Source organism: Salvia hispanica, chromosome 5, assembly GCF_023119035.1.
Source record: "Salvia hispanica cultivar TCC Black 2014 chromosome 5, UniMelb_Shisp_WGS_1.0, whole genome shotgun sequence".
In the NCBI taxonomy this organism is placed as follows: domain Eukaryota; kingdom Viridiplantae; phylum Streptophyta; class Magnoliopsida; order Lamiales; family Lamiaceae; genus Salvia; species Salvia hispanica.
Genome location: NC_062969.1, coordinates 10792923 through 10812632, shown reverse-complemented (window position 1 = coordinate 10812632; position 19710 = coordinate 10792923). Strand labels below are relative to the sequence as shown.

Sequence of the window (19710 nt, the reverse complement as noted above, 5' to 3'; positions counted from 1 at the left end):
TTGGATCATTTTCTTTGACTTCTTTCTTGAAGCAAGGTAGGCATTGATGCCTTGAACATCCTTCCTCCTTACAGCAGAGAGAAGATCTCTTAAATCTTGCTTTGCAAGAGAGATTAGATCTTTCACTGAACTGCAAGTATCCAATAGCTTAATGTAATCGTCAACACATTCCTCAGAAACAATCTGTTGAATGTGAGACAAGAGAAGCAAATCGTCAATGCTCTCATACAAGTTTCTTAGGCCATTTATTCTGCCGTTGAATGATGAGAGCGATGAACAAGTAGCTTCTGAAGATCTCAAGCTGGATAGGTTGTCATCGAACTGTGAGACAGCAGGATGGGATGAAGATGGGAAACTAAGAGAGCGGCCGTGTTGAAGAGCCATTGTGTTTTTCTTTTTTGTTGTTGTTGAAAATAAGGGTTAGAACTGAAACGATGATTGAATGAAGAAAACTTTGATGCCTCGAATAACCATGTATAGGCTTAATATACAGTAGGAGAGAGGACACAAGGAATCTTCATTATTTTCTCAATGACAGATGATGGTGAGAGTCATTGCCTTAAAATATAGTTATCATACAATTTTTTAGTGCAGTGCAGTGCATGAGGAGATTTCAGGTTCTGCTATTCAAAAAGAAACAAAGGATTATAATATAACAATAGTTTGTCTGTAGATCAGCTATCAAAGTCCCATAATTATCGATGCATCAGGCTGTTGGCACCTCGAATGGACCTTGCAATTAAAGAGAGGATCACACGTGCATATCTTCCAGTACACATTTGTCAATTATTCGTGTGATGTACAAATTATATATGGCTCTTGCCCTCCATCAGAAGCACAGATCTGAAAAATGAGATGCCATTTACTTCATTTTGTCTGAGATATAAACTTCATTATTGTGTATCCAGCCTATAATACTTCAAATTGGATCAGAATTCAGATATGTATCTCAATGACAGATCATAATCATTGTATAAAATATAGTTTTGTTGAACATTTTTCTATTGCAATGCATGAGATGGTTTCAGATCTTGCTCTTGGAGAAGAAACATAGAATCAAAATATTATTACTTTGTCTATAGATGACCAATCAAATTACAGTCCTCTCATTATCTACGCGGCACTAACTTTTTCATAGTTGCAGCATCCTGTAATCAAAGAGAAAGGAGATGAGGTCGTACGTGCATTTGTTTTTATAAAGTTCGTTGTTCGTGCAGTGTATACAACATATATAGCTACGTGACCTCCAACAGAAGTACAAATCTGCAGAATTATACATTTTATACTGCATTTTGTCTTAGATACCAAGTAAAACTAACATTTATTGGATTAATCAGAATTAATGGTAGTGAATCTTCGATTCTCCATCAATACCAACTTTGGTTCTGCCAAAAAATATATCATCCCTTCATTTGTATACATACCAAGATGACTGCAGAATGTTAGCTGTTCGATTTGTAGGCCTATTTTGCATATTAATAACAAGAGGGGAAGTGGCTGTATTTCGCCTTAGGAGCTGAATTTTTTAAAACACCATGGCAGTTCTCTTAGCTTGTGGTTAGCAGCTTCAACTAATCCGGCGTGGCTTTCCTCTTCTTCTATTATGCGGTTCATTCGTTTTGACATTTACAGCGCATCCAAATATGTATAATGTATTCTTGGTTGGATTCGAGCGAAGGTGCAGTTTGCGCCCTGCAAGAACAATTCCAAAAATCTTGTCTCGTGGCTCCAAAAGCAGAATAATCGCCCAAGCGAATAAGCAACTTATGGGCACATTGTTCCTCTTCTTTTCAATATGAAAAAGGTCTATGTGATGACAATGACGATCAAGATTCACTGTTATCCTGCTTCTGGTTCTCTTACCATATGCTCAAGAGATATAATTTCTCTGTCTTTATCCTAAAACGGGTATATGAGATCATTGTCTTCTTCATCTCAACTTTCTGAACACACAGTAGGTCTTGTACGTCTTCCTTTGTGCCGTGACACAAACATCTTTACAGGCCTCCGAAGCTCCACTGTGATACCGACAGCAAGCTAAGAGGACTGTGACGGTGTTTTCAACTCCAAAGGCAAGAAATCTACCATTTTCTACTCTTGTTATCAGTATACAAAACAGGCCTATGAAGTATGAACCAATAAATTTGTGAAGCCATCTACCTAGAAATGGTAGTATATATACAGATGAAGGGATGCAACACATTTTTGCTGATTCAAAATTGGTATTAGTGGGGATTCACTATTATTCCGGCTATGTCTACGCGTTGTTTCCTAACATTATAACAAACACATTATTATAACTCCAAGTCTTCATGTGATTGCATTCATGAATTTAAGCCAATGAAGGTTGGTCTTGTTTTTCTATTATGAAATTTGTATACATCTTAGACCAAATGGAGTATAAAATATACTCAATTTGCAGATCTCTGCTTCTGTTGGAGGGCACAAACCTATATAATTTGTATACACAGCACAGCACGAACGGCCTTTATTATAAGAAATGCACGTCTGGTCTCGCCTCATCTCTCATTGATTAATGAAGTGCTGCATAGATAATGAGAGGACTTTGGTTGCTCATCTGTAGACAAAATCTGAAGCCATCTCATGCATTACATTAAAAAATTTCTATTGAAGAAAACTACTCCATATTTTATGCCGATGATTATGATCTGTCATTGAGATGCATGTTTGAATTCTCATCCTATGTAGATGAAGTATTACAGGCTGGCTCTATTCAATAATGAAGTTTACATCTCTCAGACAAAATGAAGTAAAAATATACTATGTGGCGGATCTGTGCTTCTGTTAGAGGACACAGAGTTGTATAATCTGTACATTGCACAAAGAACAAACATTTAGTGAAAGAAATGCACGTGTATCTCGCCCCATCTCTTATTCTATGCAAGGTCCGATGGAGATGCCAACTGTGTGTAGTGTGTGTTGTATATAAAATAATGGGACTTTGAATGCTGATCTACAGACATTATATTTTTATATTCTGAAACTTTGTTTCATCCAAAAGAGCAGAACATGAAACCTCCTCATGCATATAAAATATTGTTTAAAGCACTGACTTTTCACCATCATCTGTCATTGAGAAAATAATGAAGATTCCTTGTGTCCTCTCTCCTACTATATATTAAGCCTTTACATGGTTGTTTGAGGCATCACAATCTTCTTCATTCAATCATCAATTCAGTTCTAACCCTTATTTTCATCAACAACAAAAATGAAAAACACAATGGCTCTTCACCATGGCCGCTCTCTTAGTTTCCCATCTTCATCACATCCTGCCCTTTCACAGTTTGATGACAACTTATCCAGATTGAGATCTTCAGAAGCTACTTGTTCATCGCTCTCATCATTCAACGGAAAAATAAATGGCCTAAGAAACTTGTATGAGAGCATTGACGATTTGCTTCTTTTGTCTCACATTCAACAGATTGTTTCTGAGGAATGTGTTGATGATTACATTAAGCTATTGGATGCTTGCAGTTCAGTTAAAGATCTCATCTCGCTTGCAAAGCAAGATTTAAGAGATCTTCTCTCTGCTGTAAGGAGAAAGGATGTTCAAGGCATCAACTCCTACCTTTCTTCCAGAAAGAAATCGAAGAAAATGATCCAAAAGTGTTTGAAGAACTTGAGACGTAGCTCCTCAGCCACTTCCGAGAGTGCTTCCATGTTGAAAGATGCAGAGAGTGTTGCCATTTCCATGCTCGAGTCTCTGCTGTCTTACGTGTTGGGGCACGAAAGCAAGAGGTCCTTTGTGTCAAAGCTGATGCACTCCAAGAAAGTATCGGATGCCGAGAATGAGTTCAACAAGGTGGAATCATTCTTGCAACTGAATCAAGAAAACGAGCTCGTGAATCACATAAAAGAGATGGATTCAGACATTCAAGTTGTTGAAGAGGATCTTGAATCAATTTTCAGGCAGTTGATCAAAACCAGAGTTTCCCTTCTCAACATTCTCAACAACTAGACTCATTTTGAGATCAACAATTTTGTAGATTAGTAAAAAAAAACAGAATAGGATGTGCAATTGTATATTACCTTGATCATCAACTATACAAAAATCTCAAAGATTTCAGCTACATGGCTTGTCTTCTATTTTTCGTGCTTTCTCTTGTCTTTATTTTCTCATTAACCCAAGATAAAGAATTTCAAAAAAGTCTTGATAAAATGGTAAAAGATCATTTCACTGCCATATAACTCAACCTCTTTATTTGAAGTTTCTTTAACTTGCTGTCTACAAAAGATAAATGTGGTTAAAATCGAAGAAAATTTCCAAAGAATATAATACCTCAACAACTAATATGACTTGTATTGTTTAATGGTTATTATAGTTTCGAGATTCCAGTTGTCTCTCTTGGGAGAACAATTACTGACTGTATATCACATGCTTTCACCAGATAAAAACCACCTATCATATGAGCTGTTGAGTTTTTATAATGTATATGAATCACATTGAAGAAATTGAAATTGAGGGGATAAAGAGATAACACATGTACACTTGCTTATATTGCAATTTCTCAACAATATACAACTATGTTAGCTTTGATGGTAGAAACATTGCGTAGGCTTTCGCCACAATCATTGATCACATCACACGAGCTCTCGTTGAGGTTATAATGGCATTTCAAGATTTACAGCATCTTGCAATGTTCATAACTATATGCCTTACAAAGCATCTACTTATATTTGAATAGAGAAGCTAATCTATATTAGTATCTTAATCACTATGTAATGATTCATGAATTGTAATTGTTAAATAGATGGAAGAAAAATGAGATTTATTCCTCCTTCTTACTTAGTATTTTAAAATCATCAGCTACATGTACTGTCATGGAAGTGAGCAAAGACTATCGAATCGTCCAGCAAGCTTTAAAATGCCATCTAAATTATAAACTGAATGGAGATATTATACTATATAACATGTGATGAAGAGGAGCTTGATTAACATGAATTATGAGAACACAATGTTTTATCATGTTCTGGTGAATTTTCCATTTTATTACCAAATTGGCAAATTCAAATACTCATGGGAAAGATGAACTACTACTACATAGATCTTCATGAACAGGTTAACTTGGATTTCTTTTTCGATCATAATTAAGATGGCGAGATGAGATCTTCAATCGAGCTGCATGAAAGGATCTTAGAGGACAACTTAACCATTCATTTTTTGCTTAACTTTCTCAGCAACGATACAGTGCGTATGAGGCAACAAAAGCAAATCATCAATGTTTCTAGATAGGCCTTTGAAGATGTTTACTTTTTCCCTCGTTGAATAAGGCCTCAGAAGTTCCAATAGCAATGTTTCAGAGTTCTCGATTTAAAAGGTGAATCGGTCATTTTTTCCAATTCATTTCAATATGAAAACAAGGCCTTCATATTGAACAAAAAAGAGTTCTGCAGTCATATACATTGAATTTATAGCATATATGCAGATAGAGTTATAACCAGTGAATTCTCAGAGCCAGTGAAAGACAGGTTGGCTGCAAGCCGCTACCACAGACAAAATGAATTAAAGAAAATATGATTTTGTAGATCTGTGCTTCCGTTGGAGGACACAAAGCTACATAATTTGTAAGTTGCACGAAGAGCTGACCTTTATTAAAAAATTGCACGTATGCTCTCGCGTCGTTTATCATTGATGGCAAGGTCTGATGGAGCTATCAACCATGTTAAACTCTGTGACATTTATATAATGGTGAGACTTTGAATGCTGATCTACAGACAAAGTAATACTTTTTCAAAAATATGTTTCTTCTCCAAAAGCAAAATTTAAAATCTACTCGTGCATTGCATTTTTATTTTTTTTGTGGCAGTGATTATGATCTGTGATTGAGAAAATAATGAAGATTCCCTGCATACTCTTCCCCACTATATAATAAGCACATACATTGTTCTTAGAGCATCACAATTTTCTTCCTTCAATCATCATTTCAGTTCTAACCCTTACTTTCACCAACAACAAAAAAGAAAAACACAATGGCTCTTCACCACGGCCGCTCTCTTAGTTTCCCATCTTCATCACATCCTGCTGTTTCACAGTTCGATGACAGCTTATCCAGATTGAGATCTTCAGAAGCTACTTGTTCATCCCTCTCATCATTCAACGGCAGAATAAATGGCCTAAGAAACTTGTATGAGAGCATTGACGATTTGCTTCTTTTGTCTCACATTCAACAGATTGTTTCTGAGGAATGTGTTGACGATTACATTAAGCTATTGGATGCTTGCAGTTCAGTTAAAGATCTTATCTCTCTTGCAAAGCAAGATTTAAGAGATCTTCTCTCTGCTGTAAGGAGAAAGGATGTTCAAGGCATCAATGCCTACCTTGCTTCTAGAAAGAAGTCAAAGAAAATGATCCAAAAATCTTTGAAGAACTTGAGACGTAGCGCCTCAGCCACTTCTGAGAATGCTTCCATGTTGAAAGATGCAGAGTCTGTTGCCATTTCCATGCTCGAGTCTCTGCTGTCTTACGTGTTGGGGCACGAAAGCAAGAGATCCTTGTGTCAAAGCTGATGCACTCCAAGAAAGAATCGGATGTCGAGAATGAGTTCAACAAGGTGGAATCATTCTTGCAACTCAACCAAGAAAACGAGCTCGTGAATCACATAAAAGAGATGGATTCAGACATTCAAGTTGTTGAAGAAGATCTCGAATCAATTTTCAGGCAGTTGATCAAAACCAGAGTTTCCCTTCTCAACATTCTCAACAACTAGACTCATTTATGAGATCAAAAATTTTGTAGATTAGAAAATAGGAAAAAGATTGATATATACTTGTACATATACCTGATCATCAGTAATAGAAAAATCTCAAAGATTTCTACTACATTTCCTGTTCTTTTATTTTGTTTGCTTTATCTTTTCTTTATTTTCTCATTTAACCAAGAAAAGGAATTACCAAAGGTTGATAAAAATTGATAAATGGTAAAAAAATCATGAACTCCCCTTCAACTTATCTAACCACTCTCATTTTACCTTGCTGTCTAAAATATATTAATGAATTTAAGTAGTTTATAAAATGGTTAAAGAATATGATGAACTATTGAACACGGTGAATTGCATTGTTTAATGTTTATTACATATGTTTGAGATTCCAATTGTCTCTCTTGAGAGAACAAATACTGACTAAGCATCACATGCTTTCGCCAGAGAGAAAAGGCACCAATTATAGGAGCTGTTATTTATTTGCAGAATATGTAAATATCACGTTGAAGAAATGGGAATTCAAGGCATACACAGACAGGCAACAGATGTAGAGAGTAGCTAATAATGTGGATCATGATTCAGATTTCTCAGCAACATATAATTATAGTGGTATTATGGTAGGAAACATTGCGTAGACATCGCCTCAATCATTAATAATCCAGATCATATCACACAAGTTCTCATTGATGTAGAATCCTTTTGTTTTTCACCACTCTATATTGAGATAATACATGATCAGTTTGATATAGCACAACTTCTTCCTTCAATCACCAATTCAATTTTAAGCCTCACTTTCTCCAACAAAAACAAATGGCTCTTCACCACGGCCGCTCTCTTAGTTTCCCATCTTCATCACATCCCACCGTTTCTCACTTTGATGACAGCTTATGCAGATTGAGGTCTTCGGAGGCAGCCTGTTCTTCGCTCTCATCATTCAACACCGCAATGAATGGCCTAAAAAACTTGTATGAGAGCGTTGGTGATTTGCTTCTCTTACCTCACATTCAGCAGATCGTGTCTGAGGAATGTGTCGATGATTTCATCAGGCTATTGGATGCTTGCAGCTCAGCCAGAGATCTTATCTCACTTGCAAAGCAATACGTAAGAGATCTTCTCTCTTCTGTAAGGAGAAAGGATGCTCGTGGAATCAATTTCTACCTTGCTTCTAGATGAAACTCGAAGAAAATGATCCAAAAGTGTGTGAAGAAGTTGAGACGTAGCGCCTCAGCCACTTCTGAGAACGTTACCATGTTGAAAGATGCAGAATCTGTTGCCATTTTCTTGCTCGAGTCTCTGTTGTCCTACGTGTTGGGGACGAAGGTGCACGAAAGCAAGAGATCCCTGCTGTCAAAGCTGATGCACTCCAAGAAAGCGGGTGACAACGAGAATGAGTTCAACAAGCTGGATTCATTGTTGCAAATGAATCAAGAAAACGAGCTCGTGAATCACTTGAAAGAGATGGACTCAAGCATCAAGTTCTTGAAGAAGAACTTGAATTCATCTTTAGACAATTGATCAAAACCAGAGTTTCCCTTCTCAATATTCTGAACCACTAGATTTAGATTCTTAAAGTATCCAAAAAATTTTATGTAAGAAAATGGATACAGAATGATGTATACTTGTATATTACCACTCATCATCAACTAAGGAAAAATCTCAAGATTACCTCTACATGGCTTGTCTTGTCTTTTCCCTTATCTTTATTTCCTAATCAAACCAAGAAAAATAGTTATCCAAGTTCGTTACTTCAGAATTGATTTCTAGCTACACTTCTCCATAAAAATCTAAACAAATTGAGATTTAATTTTAAAGTCTTGTTGAATCAACACTAAGAAACAAACTTTTCAGAAACCAATTTATATTGTAATCTACTAAGCAAAAAAAATGATATCTGTAAAATGGGACAAAAATAATAATATTTCTTGTATAGAAACAGGGTACCCTAGATCAGAAAGTAACAAAAGTAGCCTAAGTTGGCTCAAACTCTAGCACTTTAGTAGTCATAGTTGGAACGAACTATGATTCTTCTTCTATTGTTAGCTGCTCGTATTTATCAAAGAACCTATTTTGTTACACAGCGCAAGACTATTTAATTTCACATTAGCATCATACCCAACAGTGATTCAATTGTTATTATATTCTTATATCTTGTTACACAGCACTAGACTATTATTGAAAGCCAACAAAATTCAACAGTTTTTAGTTCAGGATTGGGATAAACAGATATAGAAAACATCAGGAAATAGAACAAGAGTGTATAAGAAAATTGTATGTGTGTATTGTAAAGATCCTTATGGATCAAAGTGTATTTCTATATGTACTATCCAGTTACAAATATTTCAATCTCGATGTGAGTTCGAAGGCTACTTGTTGAGAATGTTTAGCATGGACACTCTGGTTTTGATCAACTTCCTGTACACGGATTCGATTTCTTCTTCAATAACTTGAATGCTTGAATCCATTTTTTTGATGTGATTCATGAGCTCATTTTCTTGGTTCAATTGCAAGAATGAATCCACCTTGTTAACTCGTTCTCAGCTTGGATACCAATGACCAGCTGCTTTTCCATTCTTGCGTCTGCATCCCACACACGTATGATAAGAGTGACCCGAGCAAGGAAATAGCAACAGACTCTGCATCTTTCAGCATGGAAGCATTCTCAGAAGTGGCTGAGGCGTTGCGCCTCAACTTCTTCAAACACTTTTGGATCATATTCTTCGAGTTTCTTCTGGAAGCAATGTAGGCATTGATGCCACGAGCATCCTTTCTCCTTACAGCTGAGAGAAGATCTCTGATGTCTTGCTTTGCAAGTGAGATAAGATCTCTAACTGAGCTGCAAGCATCCAATAGCCTGATGAAATCGTCAACACACTCCTCAGACACGGTCTGCTGAATGTGAGACAAAAGAAGCAAATCGTCAATGCTCTCATACAAGTTTCTTAGGCCATTTATTCTGCTGTTGAACGATGAGAGGGATGAACAAGTAGCTTCTGAAGATCTCAATCTGGATAAGCTGTCATCGAACTGTGAAACAGCAGGATGTGATGAAGATGGGAAACTAAGAGAGCGGCCGTGGTGAAGAGCCATTGTGTTTTTCTTTTCTTTTTTTGTTGGTGAAAGTAAGGGTTAGAATTGAAATGATGATTGAAGGAAGAAAATTGTGATGCTCTAAGAACAATGTATGTGCTTATTATATAGTGGGGAAGAGTATGCAGGGAATCTTCATTATTTTCTCAATCACAGATCATAATCACTGCCACAAAAAAAATAAAAATGCAATGCACGAGTAGATTTTAAATTTTGCTTTTGGAGAAGAAACATATTTTTGAAAAAGTATTATTTTGTCTGAAGATGAGCAATCAAAGTGTCATCATTATATAAATGTCACAGAGGTTGGCAGCTCCATCAGACCTTGGCGAGAGCATATGTGCAATTGTTTTAATAAAGGTGAGCTCTTCGTGCAACTTACAAATTATGCAGCTTTGTGTCCTCCAACGGAAGCACAGATCTACAAAATCATATTATCTTTAATTCATTTTGTCTTGCAGCCAACCTGTCTTTCACTTTGGATGAAAATTCATGCATGAAAATAGTGTATTGGTTCTTGTGGTTGGAAACAATGTATAGACAAAACCAAAATAGTGGTTATATTAGCACATGGATCTTGCTTGAAAAAAATAATTTTATTTCAGTTTGTCCTGCATCTGCATATATGCTATAAATTCAATGTAGATGACTGCAGAACTCTTTTCTGTTCAATATGAAGGCCTTATTTAATTATTGAAATGAATTGCGAAAAAATGGCAGAGTAAACAGCCTCAAATGCCTATCTTGAAACATCGATGATTTGCTTTTGTTGCCCCATACGTGCTATATCATTATCCAGAAAGTTGAGCAAAAATTGAATGGTTTAAGATGTACTCTAAGAAGTAAGATCCTTGCATGCACCTCAATTGAAGATCTCATATCGCTGTCTTGAAGAAATCCAAGTCAACGGGTTCATGAAGAATTATGTAGTTTAGGCAGTAGTAGTTCATTTTGCCCATGAAAAATATTTGAGTTTCCCAATTTGGTACTAATAAAATGGAAAATTCACCTAAACTTGATAGGGCATTGTATTCTCATTATTCATGTTTGTTAAATTCTCCAAATCATTGTCTCACATCGCGTGGTGATGATCCTAGCTTCTCTATATAAGTGTGGATAACCCTCCCCCTTAAGAGGCCATTTAAGGGGTGAGTGGCCCATTTCTAATATGGTATCAAAGCGGGTCGCCGACTGTCAGTCAAATTTAACTGACCCAGCAGTATATCTGGACTTAAAATTTGGGCCAAGTGGTCCAACTGACTGAAAAAAAAAAAAAGTCCAACCCCTTCACCTTTAACCCCTTCACCTTAAAGGGTTTGAGGGAGGGTGTTGGCAATTGAAACTAAAAAATACTATAACATATAAAGTCGATGATGGTTTATCTCTTTATCTCTTCTCTTGCCTACCCACGTGATGGAAGTCCGATGTGTCATTCCGGCCCACACGTGAGGGGGCGTGTTAAATTTTTCAAATCATTGTCCCACGTCGGCTTGATGTCACCACATGCTAGTACTATATAATACTATCTCCTTTCAGTTTAGATGGCCTTTTAGAGCTTGAATGAATATGAACAATTTGCTCACTTCCATAATGCACAGTACACGTAGTTGATGATTCTAATATGGAATGAAGAAGGGAAAAATCTCCTTTTTCATCCAATTTTTTAACAATCACGATTCATGAATCTTTACATAGTGATGAAGATACGTATTCATGAATCATTAGCTTCTCTAGGACAATATTAGAAACTTTGTTGGCCAAATACTCGTTAGATATGAATATTGGCAGTTATGAACAAAGAATAACCTTTTTCTAGTGGGGAATAGGAATATGTAAATAAGCAAATACTAATATCAAGATATTGAAAAAGACGATAGAGGAAATTATCTGTTTGTATTGTAATTATCCTTGTTGATTGATTTAAGATGTAGAACAAGTTAGTGTATTTCTATGTACTTGTTTCAATCTCAAGATGAGTTTGAAGGCTTGTGGTTGAAAATATTGAGGAGGGAAATCTGATTTTAATCAACTGCCTGAATGCGGAGTCGAGTTCTCCTTCAAGAAATTGAATGCTCGAGTCCATCTATTTCAAGTGTCACAATCACAAGCTCGTTTTCTTGGTTCAGTTGCATGAATAAATCCACCTTGTTGAACTTGTTTGAAGCTTTCTTGGATTGCATCAGCTTTGATACCAATGGCCAGTTGTTCATCCTTTCATACAATTTTCAATTTTCTAACACATTCTATAAATCAACAAACAAATATATATAAAAACTCAACAGCTCATGTGATTGGTGGTTTTTATCTGGTGAAAGCATGTGATACATAGTCAGTAACTGTTCTCTCTTGAGGGACAATTGGAATCTTGAAACTATAATAACATTAAACAATGAAAGTCACTCGTGTTCACTAATTCATCATAGTTGTTGTTAAGTTATTATATTCTTTGAATATTTCTTCAATTTTTACTACATTTATCTTTTTTAGACAGCAAGGTAAAGAAACTTCATAAAAGAAGTTATGGTATATGGCAGTTAAATGGTTTTTTACAGCATAAAGAAAAGATAAAACAAGAAAATAGAAGAACAGGCCATGTAGTAGAAATCTTTGAGATTTTTCTTTTACTAATGATCAGGTAAATGTACAAGTATATATCAATCTTTTTCCTATTTTCTGATCTACAAAATTGTTGATCTCATAATTATGAGTTTAATTGTTGAGAATGTTGAGAAGGGAAACTCTGGTTTTGATCAACTGCCTGAAGATTGATTCGAGATCTTCTTCAACAACTTGAATGTCTGAATCCATCTCTTTTATGTGATTCACGAGCTCGTTTTCTTGGTTCAGTTGCAAGAATGATTCCACCTTGTTGAACTCATTCTCGACATCCGATTCTTTCTTGGAGTGCATCAGCTTTGACAACAAGGATCTCTTGCTTTCGTGCCCCAACACGTAAGACAGCAGAGACTCGAGCATGGAAATGGCAACAGACTCTGCATCTTTCAAAATGGAAGCATTCTCAGGAGTGGCTGAGGTGCTACGTCTCAAGTTCTTCAAACACTTTTGGATCATTTTCTTCGATTTCTTTCTGGAAGAAAGGTAGGAGTTGATGCCTTGAACATCCTTTCTCCTTACAGCAGAGAGAAGATCTCTTAAATCTTGCTTTGCAAGAGAGATGAGATCTTTAACTGAACTGCAAGCATCCAATAGCTTAATGTAATCATCAACACATTCCTCAGAAACAATCTGTTGAATGTGAGACAAAAGAAGCAAATCGTCAATGCTCTCATACAAGTTTCTTAGGCCATTTATCTTGCCGTTGAATGATGAGAGCGATGAACAAGTAGCTTCTGATGACTTCAATCTGGATAAGTGTCATCGAACTGTGAAACAGCAGGATGGGATGAAGATGGGAAACTAAGAGAGCGGCCGTGTTGAAGAGCCATTGTGTTTTTCTTTTTTGTTGTTGATGAAAATAAGAGTTAGAACTGAAATGATGATTGAAGGAAGAAAATTGTGATGCCTCAAACAACCATGGATAGGCTTAATATATAGTAGGGAAGAGGACACAAGGAATCTTCATTATTTTCTCAATGACAGATGAGGGAGAGTGTTATTGCCATAAAATATACTGTCATAAACAATATTTTATAGTAACGCATGAGGGTATTTGAGGTTCTGCTCTTGTGCAAGAAACAAAGGATCATAAAAATAACACTATATTGTCTGTAGATCAACAATCAAAGTCCTATCATTATCTCTACAGCACGGTTGGCACCTCCATTGGACTATGCAATGAATGAGAGAGGGGGTGAGATCACACGTGCATATCTTCTAATACAGGCTCATTCATTGTGTGGTGTACATATTATATAGCTTTGTGCCCTCCAACAGATGCACAGATCTGCCAAATAATTTTTTTTCTTTGTTTTGTCTGAGATGCATACAAACTTCATTATTTTGTAGCCAGCCTGTTATACTTCACATTGGATCAGAATTCATGCATGAAAATGTGGAGTTATAATAATGTGTTCGTTATAATGCATGATCTGGTTTGAGATTCTGCTCTTAGAGAAGAAACATATAATCAGAATACAGTATTATCTTGTCTATAGACTTTCACATAGTTGGCAGAAACAAGGTGAGTTCATTTCATTGGGTTAGTTATATAGCTTTGTTCCCTCTAACAGAAGCACAGATCTACAAAATGATTTTTATACTCCATGTTCATGTGCAATCACATGAAGATATGGGATCAATTATAATGTGTTTGTTATGATGGTGGGAAACAATGCGTAGACATAGCCGGAACAATAGTGAGTCTACTTCATACCTATATTTCTAATTCTGCTAAGAATATATTGTCCATCCATCTGTATATATACAACCATTTCTAGGCAAATGACTGCAGAAATTTATTGGTTCAGTTTATAGGCCTGTTTTGTATATTGATAACAAGAGGAGAAAATGGCAGTTTTTCGCCTTTTTGAGTTGAAAACAACTTGGTAGTTCTCTTAGCTCGCCTCTCATTTCTCAAGAATATCTGAGAAAATAAGGATTGTGCAAATACTGGAGTTTTTGAGGCCAATAAAGAGCTGATTTATTGTCTGAGTGAAAAACTGAGTAAGGTGAGTTGAAAAAGAGAGAAAGAAGCTTTATCAAGGCAAGGAAATAAGTTCAACAGAATCCTTCCAGGTCCGATTCTCTCCAGCAAATAAGTCCACAAATTCATGTTTCATTTTCCATCAGCCTCGGCTCGGAGGGCTTAGAGATTTTCTTCACTTCAGAGCTCTTCCTAGAATTTTCGAAGCGTTTAAAGGAGCTCAGAGAAGGCATGTGAGCTAACTGAGCTGGACACAAAGGATACATATTTTTGGATCTGATTAGCTACTACTTTCTTGCATCCAAAAGAACTCGAGTTTTCTGGACCTGATCAGTAATCTCTGAAGGACATCAAGAGGGCTTCAGAGACTTTCCTCTCTTCAGATCTCTGCCTATAGACTTAGTTTGCTCGTCGGAGTATTTCAAGCGTTTAGAGGAGCCCCGGCAAGGAGGTCTGCTGAAAGCTCCCCTTTTTCCGGATGTTACCCAAGCCACTTTTATATGGAGTAAAGGCAGCAGTTGAACCCATAAATGAAGAGAAAGGGGAAAATGAAAGATGAGGACTGTGATTAACACTCAAAGAATAACAGTCCACCGAAGATGCCTGAGACAAGAGGCCTAATAATCTTCAAAAGAGGCCTACAGTTGATACCCTCCTAAATTTAGGACTCCTACTTAAATCAACTTAAAACTAAACAATCAAAATAAATCCTCAAACATGGAAACCTTCTAGCTTGATCTCTACCACACTTGCTGTCTCGATTTTCAATCTGGGTAGCTGCCTCCCAGTCCATTTCTCCTATGTAGTAACAACAGAGGAAGGTAAAACTTAGTAGTTCATACAACTTTAACAGATGATAGTCCCGAATAAGATGTGAGAGAGGCATGAGAGCTGACCTTAAAGTTGTAAACTTATTCGATATTTCTTGACCTTAGCTAGACAGATAGGATATATGTTTTCTTGACCTGATCAAACATCCCAAGTTTTTTGGACCTGATCAACGTCTCTGAATGTTTCTCTATTCATTACACATTTTTTAATCTTGGAAAAATCATTATGTTCAAGACTTCTCATTGTTTTCGACTGTACCAATCATTCCCATGTGGACAGGAAGGTGAAAGGAAGGCATAAATCAGAAAATAAATAGGTTGATTAAGTATCACCATTGGTATAACAATATTAGGAAATAAGTAAAACTTACGATTGTTTCATGGAGGAATATAACTAGAAGATGGTAATAACTGAAAGAATGAAATAAAAACACAAGCCATGTGGTGGTAATCTTTAGTTGATTGATGATCAAGGAAATATACAAGTATATCATTCTATTTTCTAATCTACAAAATTGTTGATCTCATAATGAGTCTAGTTGTTAAGAATGTTGAGAAGGGAAACTCTGGTTTTGATCAACTGACTGAAGATTGATTCGAGATCTTGTTCAACAACTTGAATGTCTGAATCCATATCTTTTATGTGATTCACAAGCTCATTTTCTTGGTTGAGTTGCAAGAATGATTCCACCTTGTTGAACTCATTCTCGACATCTGATACTTTCTTGGAATGCATCAGCTTTGACAGCAAGGATCTCTTGCTTTCGTGTCCCAACACGTAAGAAAGCAGAGACTCGAGCATGGAAATGGCAACAGACTCTGCATCTTTCAACATGGAAGCATTCTCGGAAGTGGCTGAGGCGCCACGTCTCAAGTTCTTCAAAGATTTTTGGATCATTTTCTTTGACTTCTTTCTATAAGCAAGGTAGGCGTTGACGCCTTGAACATCCTTTCTCCTTACAGCCGATAGAAGATCTCTGATGTCTTGCTTTGCAAGTGAGATAAGATCTCTAACTGAGCTGCAAGCATCCAATAGCCTGATGAAATCGTCAACACACTCCTCAGACACGGTCTGCTGAATGTGAGACAAAAGAAGCAAATCATCAATGCTCTCATACAAGTTTCTTAGGCCATTTATCTTGCCGTTGAATGATGAGAGCGATGAACAAGTAGCTTCTGATGACCTCAATCTGGATAAGTTGTCATCGAACTGTGAGAGGGCGGGGTGTGATGAAGATGGGAAACTAAGAGAGCGGATGTGGTGAAGAGCCATTGCTTTCTTTCAATTTGTTCTTGGTGAAAAAGATATATAATTGAATTGATGATTGAAAGAAGAAAATTGTGATGTTCTAAGAACAATGTATGTGCTTCTTATATAGTGGGGAAAAGTACGCGGGGAATCTTCATTATTTTCTCAATCACAGATCATAATCACTGCCACAAAAATAAATAATACAATGCACGAGTAGATTTTAAATTTTGCTTTTGGAGAAGAAACATATTTTTGAAAAAGTATTATTTTGTCTGTAGATGAGCAATCAAAGTCTCACCATTATATAAATGTCACAGAGTTTAACATGGTTGGCAGCTTCATAAGACCTTGCCATCAATGATAAACGAGGCAAGTACATACGTGCAATTCTTTTAATAAAGGTCAGCTCTTCGTGCAACTTACAAATTATGTAGCTTTGTGTCCTCCAACGGAAGCACAGATCTACAAAATCATATTTTCTTTAATTCATTTTGTCTGTAGTAGGGGCTTGCAGCCAACCTGTCTTTCACTTTTGATGAAAATTCATGCATGAAAATATGTGTGGATTTAAATAGTCTCTTTCTTGTGGTTGGAAACAATGTATAGACATAACCAAAATAGTGGTCGTATTACCCCATGGATCTTGCTTGAAAATATAATTTTAATTAAGTTTGTTCTCTATCTGCATATATGCTATAAATTCAATGTAGATGACCGCTGAACTCTTTTCTGTTCAATATGAAGGCCTTATTTTCTTATTGAAATGAATTGGGAAAAAAGGGCTGAGTTACCTTAGATATCGTGAACTTTGAAACATTGATATTAGCATCGGAGCTTGGAGCTTCTGAGGCCGTACTCAATGAGGGACAAATTAAACAGCCTCAAATGCCTATCTTGAAACATCGATGATTTGCTTTTGTTGCCCCATACGTGCTGTATCATTATCCAGAAAGTTGAGCAAAATTGAATGGTTAAGTTGTACTCTAAGATCCTTGCATGCAGCTCGATTGAAGTTCTCATCTCGCTGTCTTGAATAATAGAAGAAGAAATCCAAGTCAACAGGTTCATGAAGAATTATGTAGTTTAGGCAGTAGTAGTTCATTTTGCCCATGAAAAATATTTGAGTTTCCCAATTTGGTACTAATAAAATGGAAAATTCACCTAAACTCGATAGGGCATTGTATTCTCATCATTCATGTTGATCAAGATTCAAGCTCTTCAGCACATGCTATACTGCATAATAGTATCTGTTTGTATTGCAATGATCTGTGGATCGATTTGATATATGCAAGTGTATTTCTATGTACTAATTACAAAATTTTCAATCTCAAGATGAGGTTGAAGACTTGAGGTTGAGAAATTGAGGGAAACTCAGATTTTGATCAACTGCCTGAATGCGGATTTGAGTTCTCCTTCAAGAACTTGAATGCTCGAGTCCATCTATTTCAAGTGGTTCAGAATCACAAGCTCGTTTTCTTGGTCCAGTTGCATGAATAAATCCACGTTGTTGAAATTGTTTGAGGCTCTCTTGGATTGCATCAGCTTTGATACCAATGACCAGTTGTTCTTCCTGTCATACAATTTTCAATTTTCTAACAGTCTATCAACAGCTCATGTGAAAGGTTGTTTTTATCTGGTGAAAGCATGTGATACATAGTCAGTTATTGTTCTCTCTTGACAGACAATTGGAATCTCGAAACTATAATAACATTAAACAATGCAACTCCCTCGTGTTCACTAATTCATCATATTTGTTGTTAAGTTATTACTACATTCTTTGAATATTTTCTTCACTTTTTACTACATTTATCTTTTGTAGACAGCAAGGTAAAGAAACTTCATATAAAGAGGTTAAGGTATATGGCAGTTTAATGATTTTTCACAGAAAGGTAATGAAATTCTTCAAATAAAGTGGTTATATAAGTTGAACAGGAGTAAATGATTTTTTACCTATTATCAATTATTATCAACTTTTAGTAATTCTTTTTCTTGGTTTAATCAGAAAATAAAGAAAAAGATAAAACAAGAAAATAAAAGAAGAGGCCATGTAGTAGAATCTTTGAGATTTTTCTTTTACTGATGAGATCAGGTAAAATGTACAAGTATATATCAATCTTTTTCCTAATTTCTAATCTACAAAATTGTTGATCTCGTAATGAGTCTAGTTGTTGAGAATGTTGAGGAGAGAAACTCTGGTTTTAATCAACTGCCTGAAGATAGATTCAAGATCTTCTTCAACAACTTGAATGTCTGAATCCATCTCTTTTATGTGATTCACGAGCTCGTTTTCTTTGTTCAGTTGCAAGAATGATTCCACCTTGTTGAACTCATTCTCGACATCCGATACTTTCTTGGAGTGCATCAGCTTTGACACAAAGGACCTCTTGCTTTCGTGCCCCAACACGTAAGACAGCAGAGACTCGAGCATGGAAATGGCAACACTCTCTGCATCTTTCAACATGGAAGCACTCTCGGAAGTGGCTGAGGAGCTACGTCTCAAGTTCTTCAAACACTTTTGGATCATTTTCTTCGATTTCTTTCTGGAAGAAAGGTAGGAGTTGATGCCTTGAACATCCTTTCTCCTTACAGCAGAGAGAAGATCTCTTAAATCTTGCTTTGCAAGCGAGATGAGATCTTTAACTGAACTGCAAGCATCCAATAGCTTAATGTAATCATCAACACATTCCTCAGAAACAATCTGTTGAATGTGAGACAAAAGAAGCAAATCGTCAATGCTCTCATACAAGTTTCTTAGGCCATTTATCTTGCCGTTGAATGCTGAGAGTGATGAACAAGTAGCTTCTGATGACCTCAATCTGGATAATTTGTCATCGAACTGTGAAAGGGTGGGATGGGATGAAGATGGGAAACTTAGAGAGCGGCCGTGTTGAAGAGCCATTGTGTTTTTATTTTTTTGTTGTTGGTGAAAATAAGATTGAAGGAAGAAATTTGTGATGCCTCAAACAACCATGTATAGGCTTAATATATAGTAGGAGAGAGGACACAAGGAATCCTCATTATTTTCTCAATGACAGATGAGGGAGAGTGTTATTGCCATAAAATATACTGTCATAAACAATATTTTATAGTAACGCATGAGGGTATTTGAGGTTCTGCTCTTGTGCAAGAAACAAAGGATCATAATATAACACTATATTGTCTGTAGATCAACAATCAAAGTCCTATCATTATCTCTACAGCACGGTTGGCACCTCCATT

The 19710-nt window shown here is 36.3% G+C and overlaps 6 protein-coding genes and 1 pseudogene across 6 annotated transcripts; 3 read left to right on the top strand and 4 right to left on the bottom strand.

The window, feature by feature from the left end:
• The first annotated feature begins 3241 nt into the window (after window positions 1–3241).
• LOC125189402 lies at window positions 3242–3979 on the top strand. Its single transcript, XM_048086683.1, has one exon. The coding sequence runs from the start codon at window positions 3242–3244 to the stop codon at window positions 3977–3979; it is 738 nt and encodes a 245-aa protein (XP_047942640.1).
• Window positions 3980–5991: 2012 nt separating this feature from the next.
• LOC125189401 lies at window positions 5992–6528 on the top strand. The gene has a single exon (XM_048086682.1). It carries the CDS (start codon window positions 5992–5994, stop codon window positions 6526–6528), a length of 537 nt encoding a protein of 178 aa, XP_047942639.1.
• A 1001-nt stretch (window positions 6529–7529) lies between these two features.
• On the top strand, window positions 7530–7892 carry LOC125189400. The gene has a single exon (XM_048086681.1). It carries the CDS (start codon window positions 7530–7532, stop codon window positions 7890–7892), a length of 363 nt encoding a protein of 120 aa, XP_047942638.1.
• A 1095-nt stretch (window positions 7893–8987) lies between these two features.
• LOC125186333 lies at window positions 8988–9863 on the bottom strand (annotated as a pseudogene).
• Window positions 9864–12515: 2652 nt separating this feature from the next.
• LOC125189399 lies at window positions 12516–15202 on the bottom strand. Its single transcript, XM_048086680.1, has 2 exons — window positions 15135–15202; window positions 12516–13170 (listed from the first exon to the last, which is right to left on the bottom strand). The coding sequence occupies exons 1-2, from the start codon at window positions 15200–15202 to the stop codon at window positions 12516–12518; spliced, it is 723 nt and encodes a 240-aa protein (XP_047942637.1).
• A 572-nt stretch (window positions 15203–15774) lies between these two features.
• Window positions 15775–16512, bottom strand: LOC125189398. The gene has a single exon (XM_048086679.1). It carries the CDS (start codon window positions 16510–16512, stop codon window positions 15775–15777), a length of 738 nt encoding a protein of 245 aa, XP_047942636.1.
• Window positions 16513–18652: 2140 nt separating this feature from the next.
• LOC125189397 lies at window positions 18653–19390 on the bottom strand. Its single transcript, XM_048086678.1, has one exon. The coding sequence runs from the start codon at window positions 19388–19390 to the stop codon at window positions 18653–18655; it is 738 nt and encodes a 245-aa protein (XP_047942635.1).
• Window positions 19391–19710: the final 320 nt, after the last annotated feature.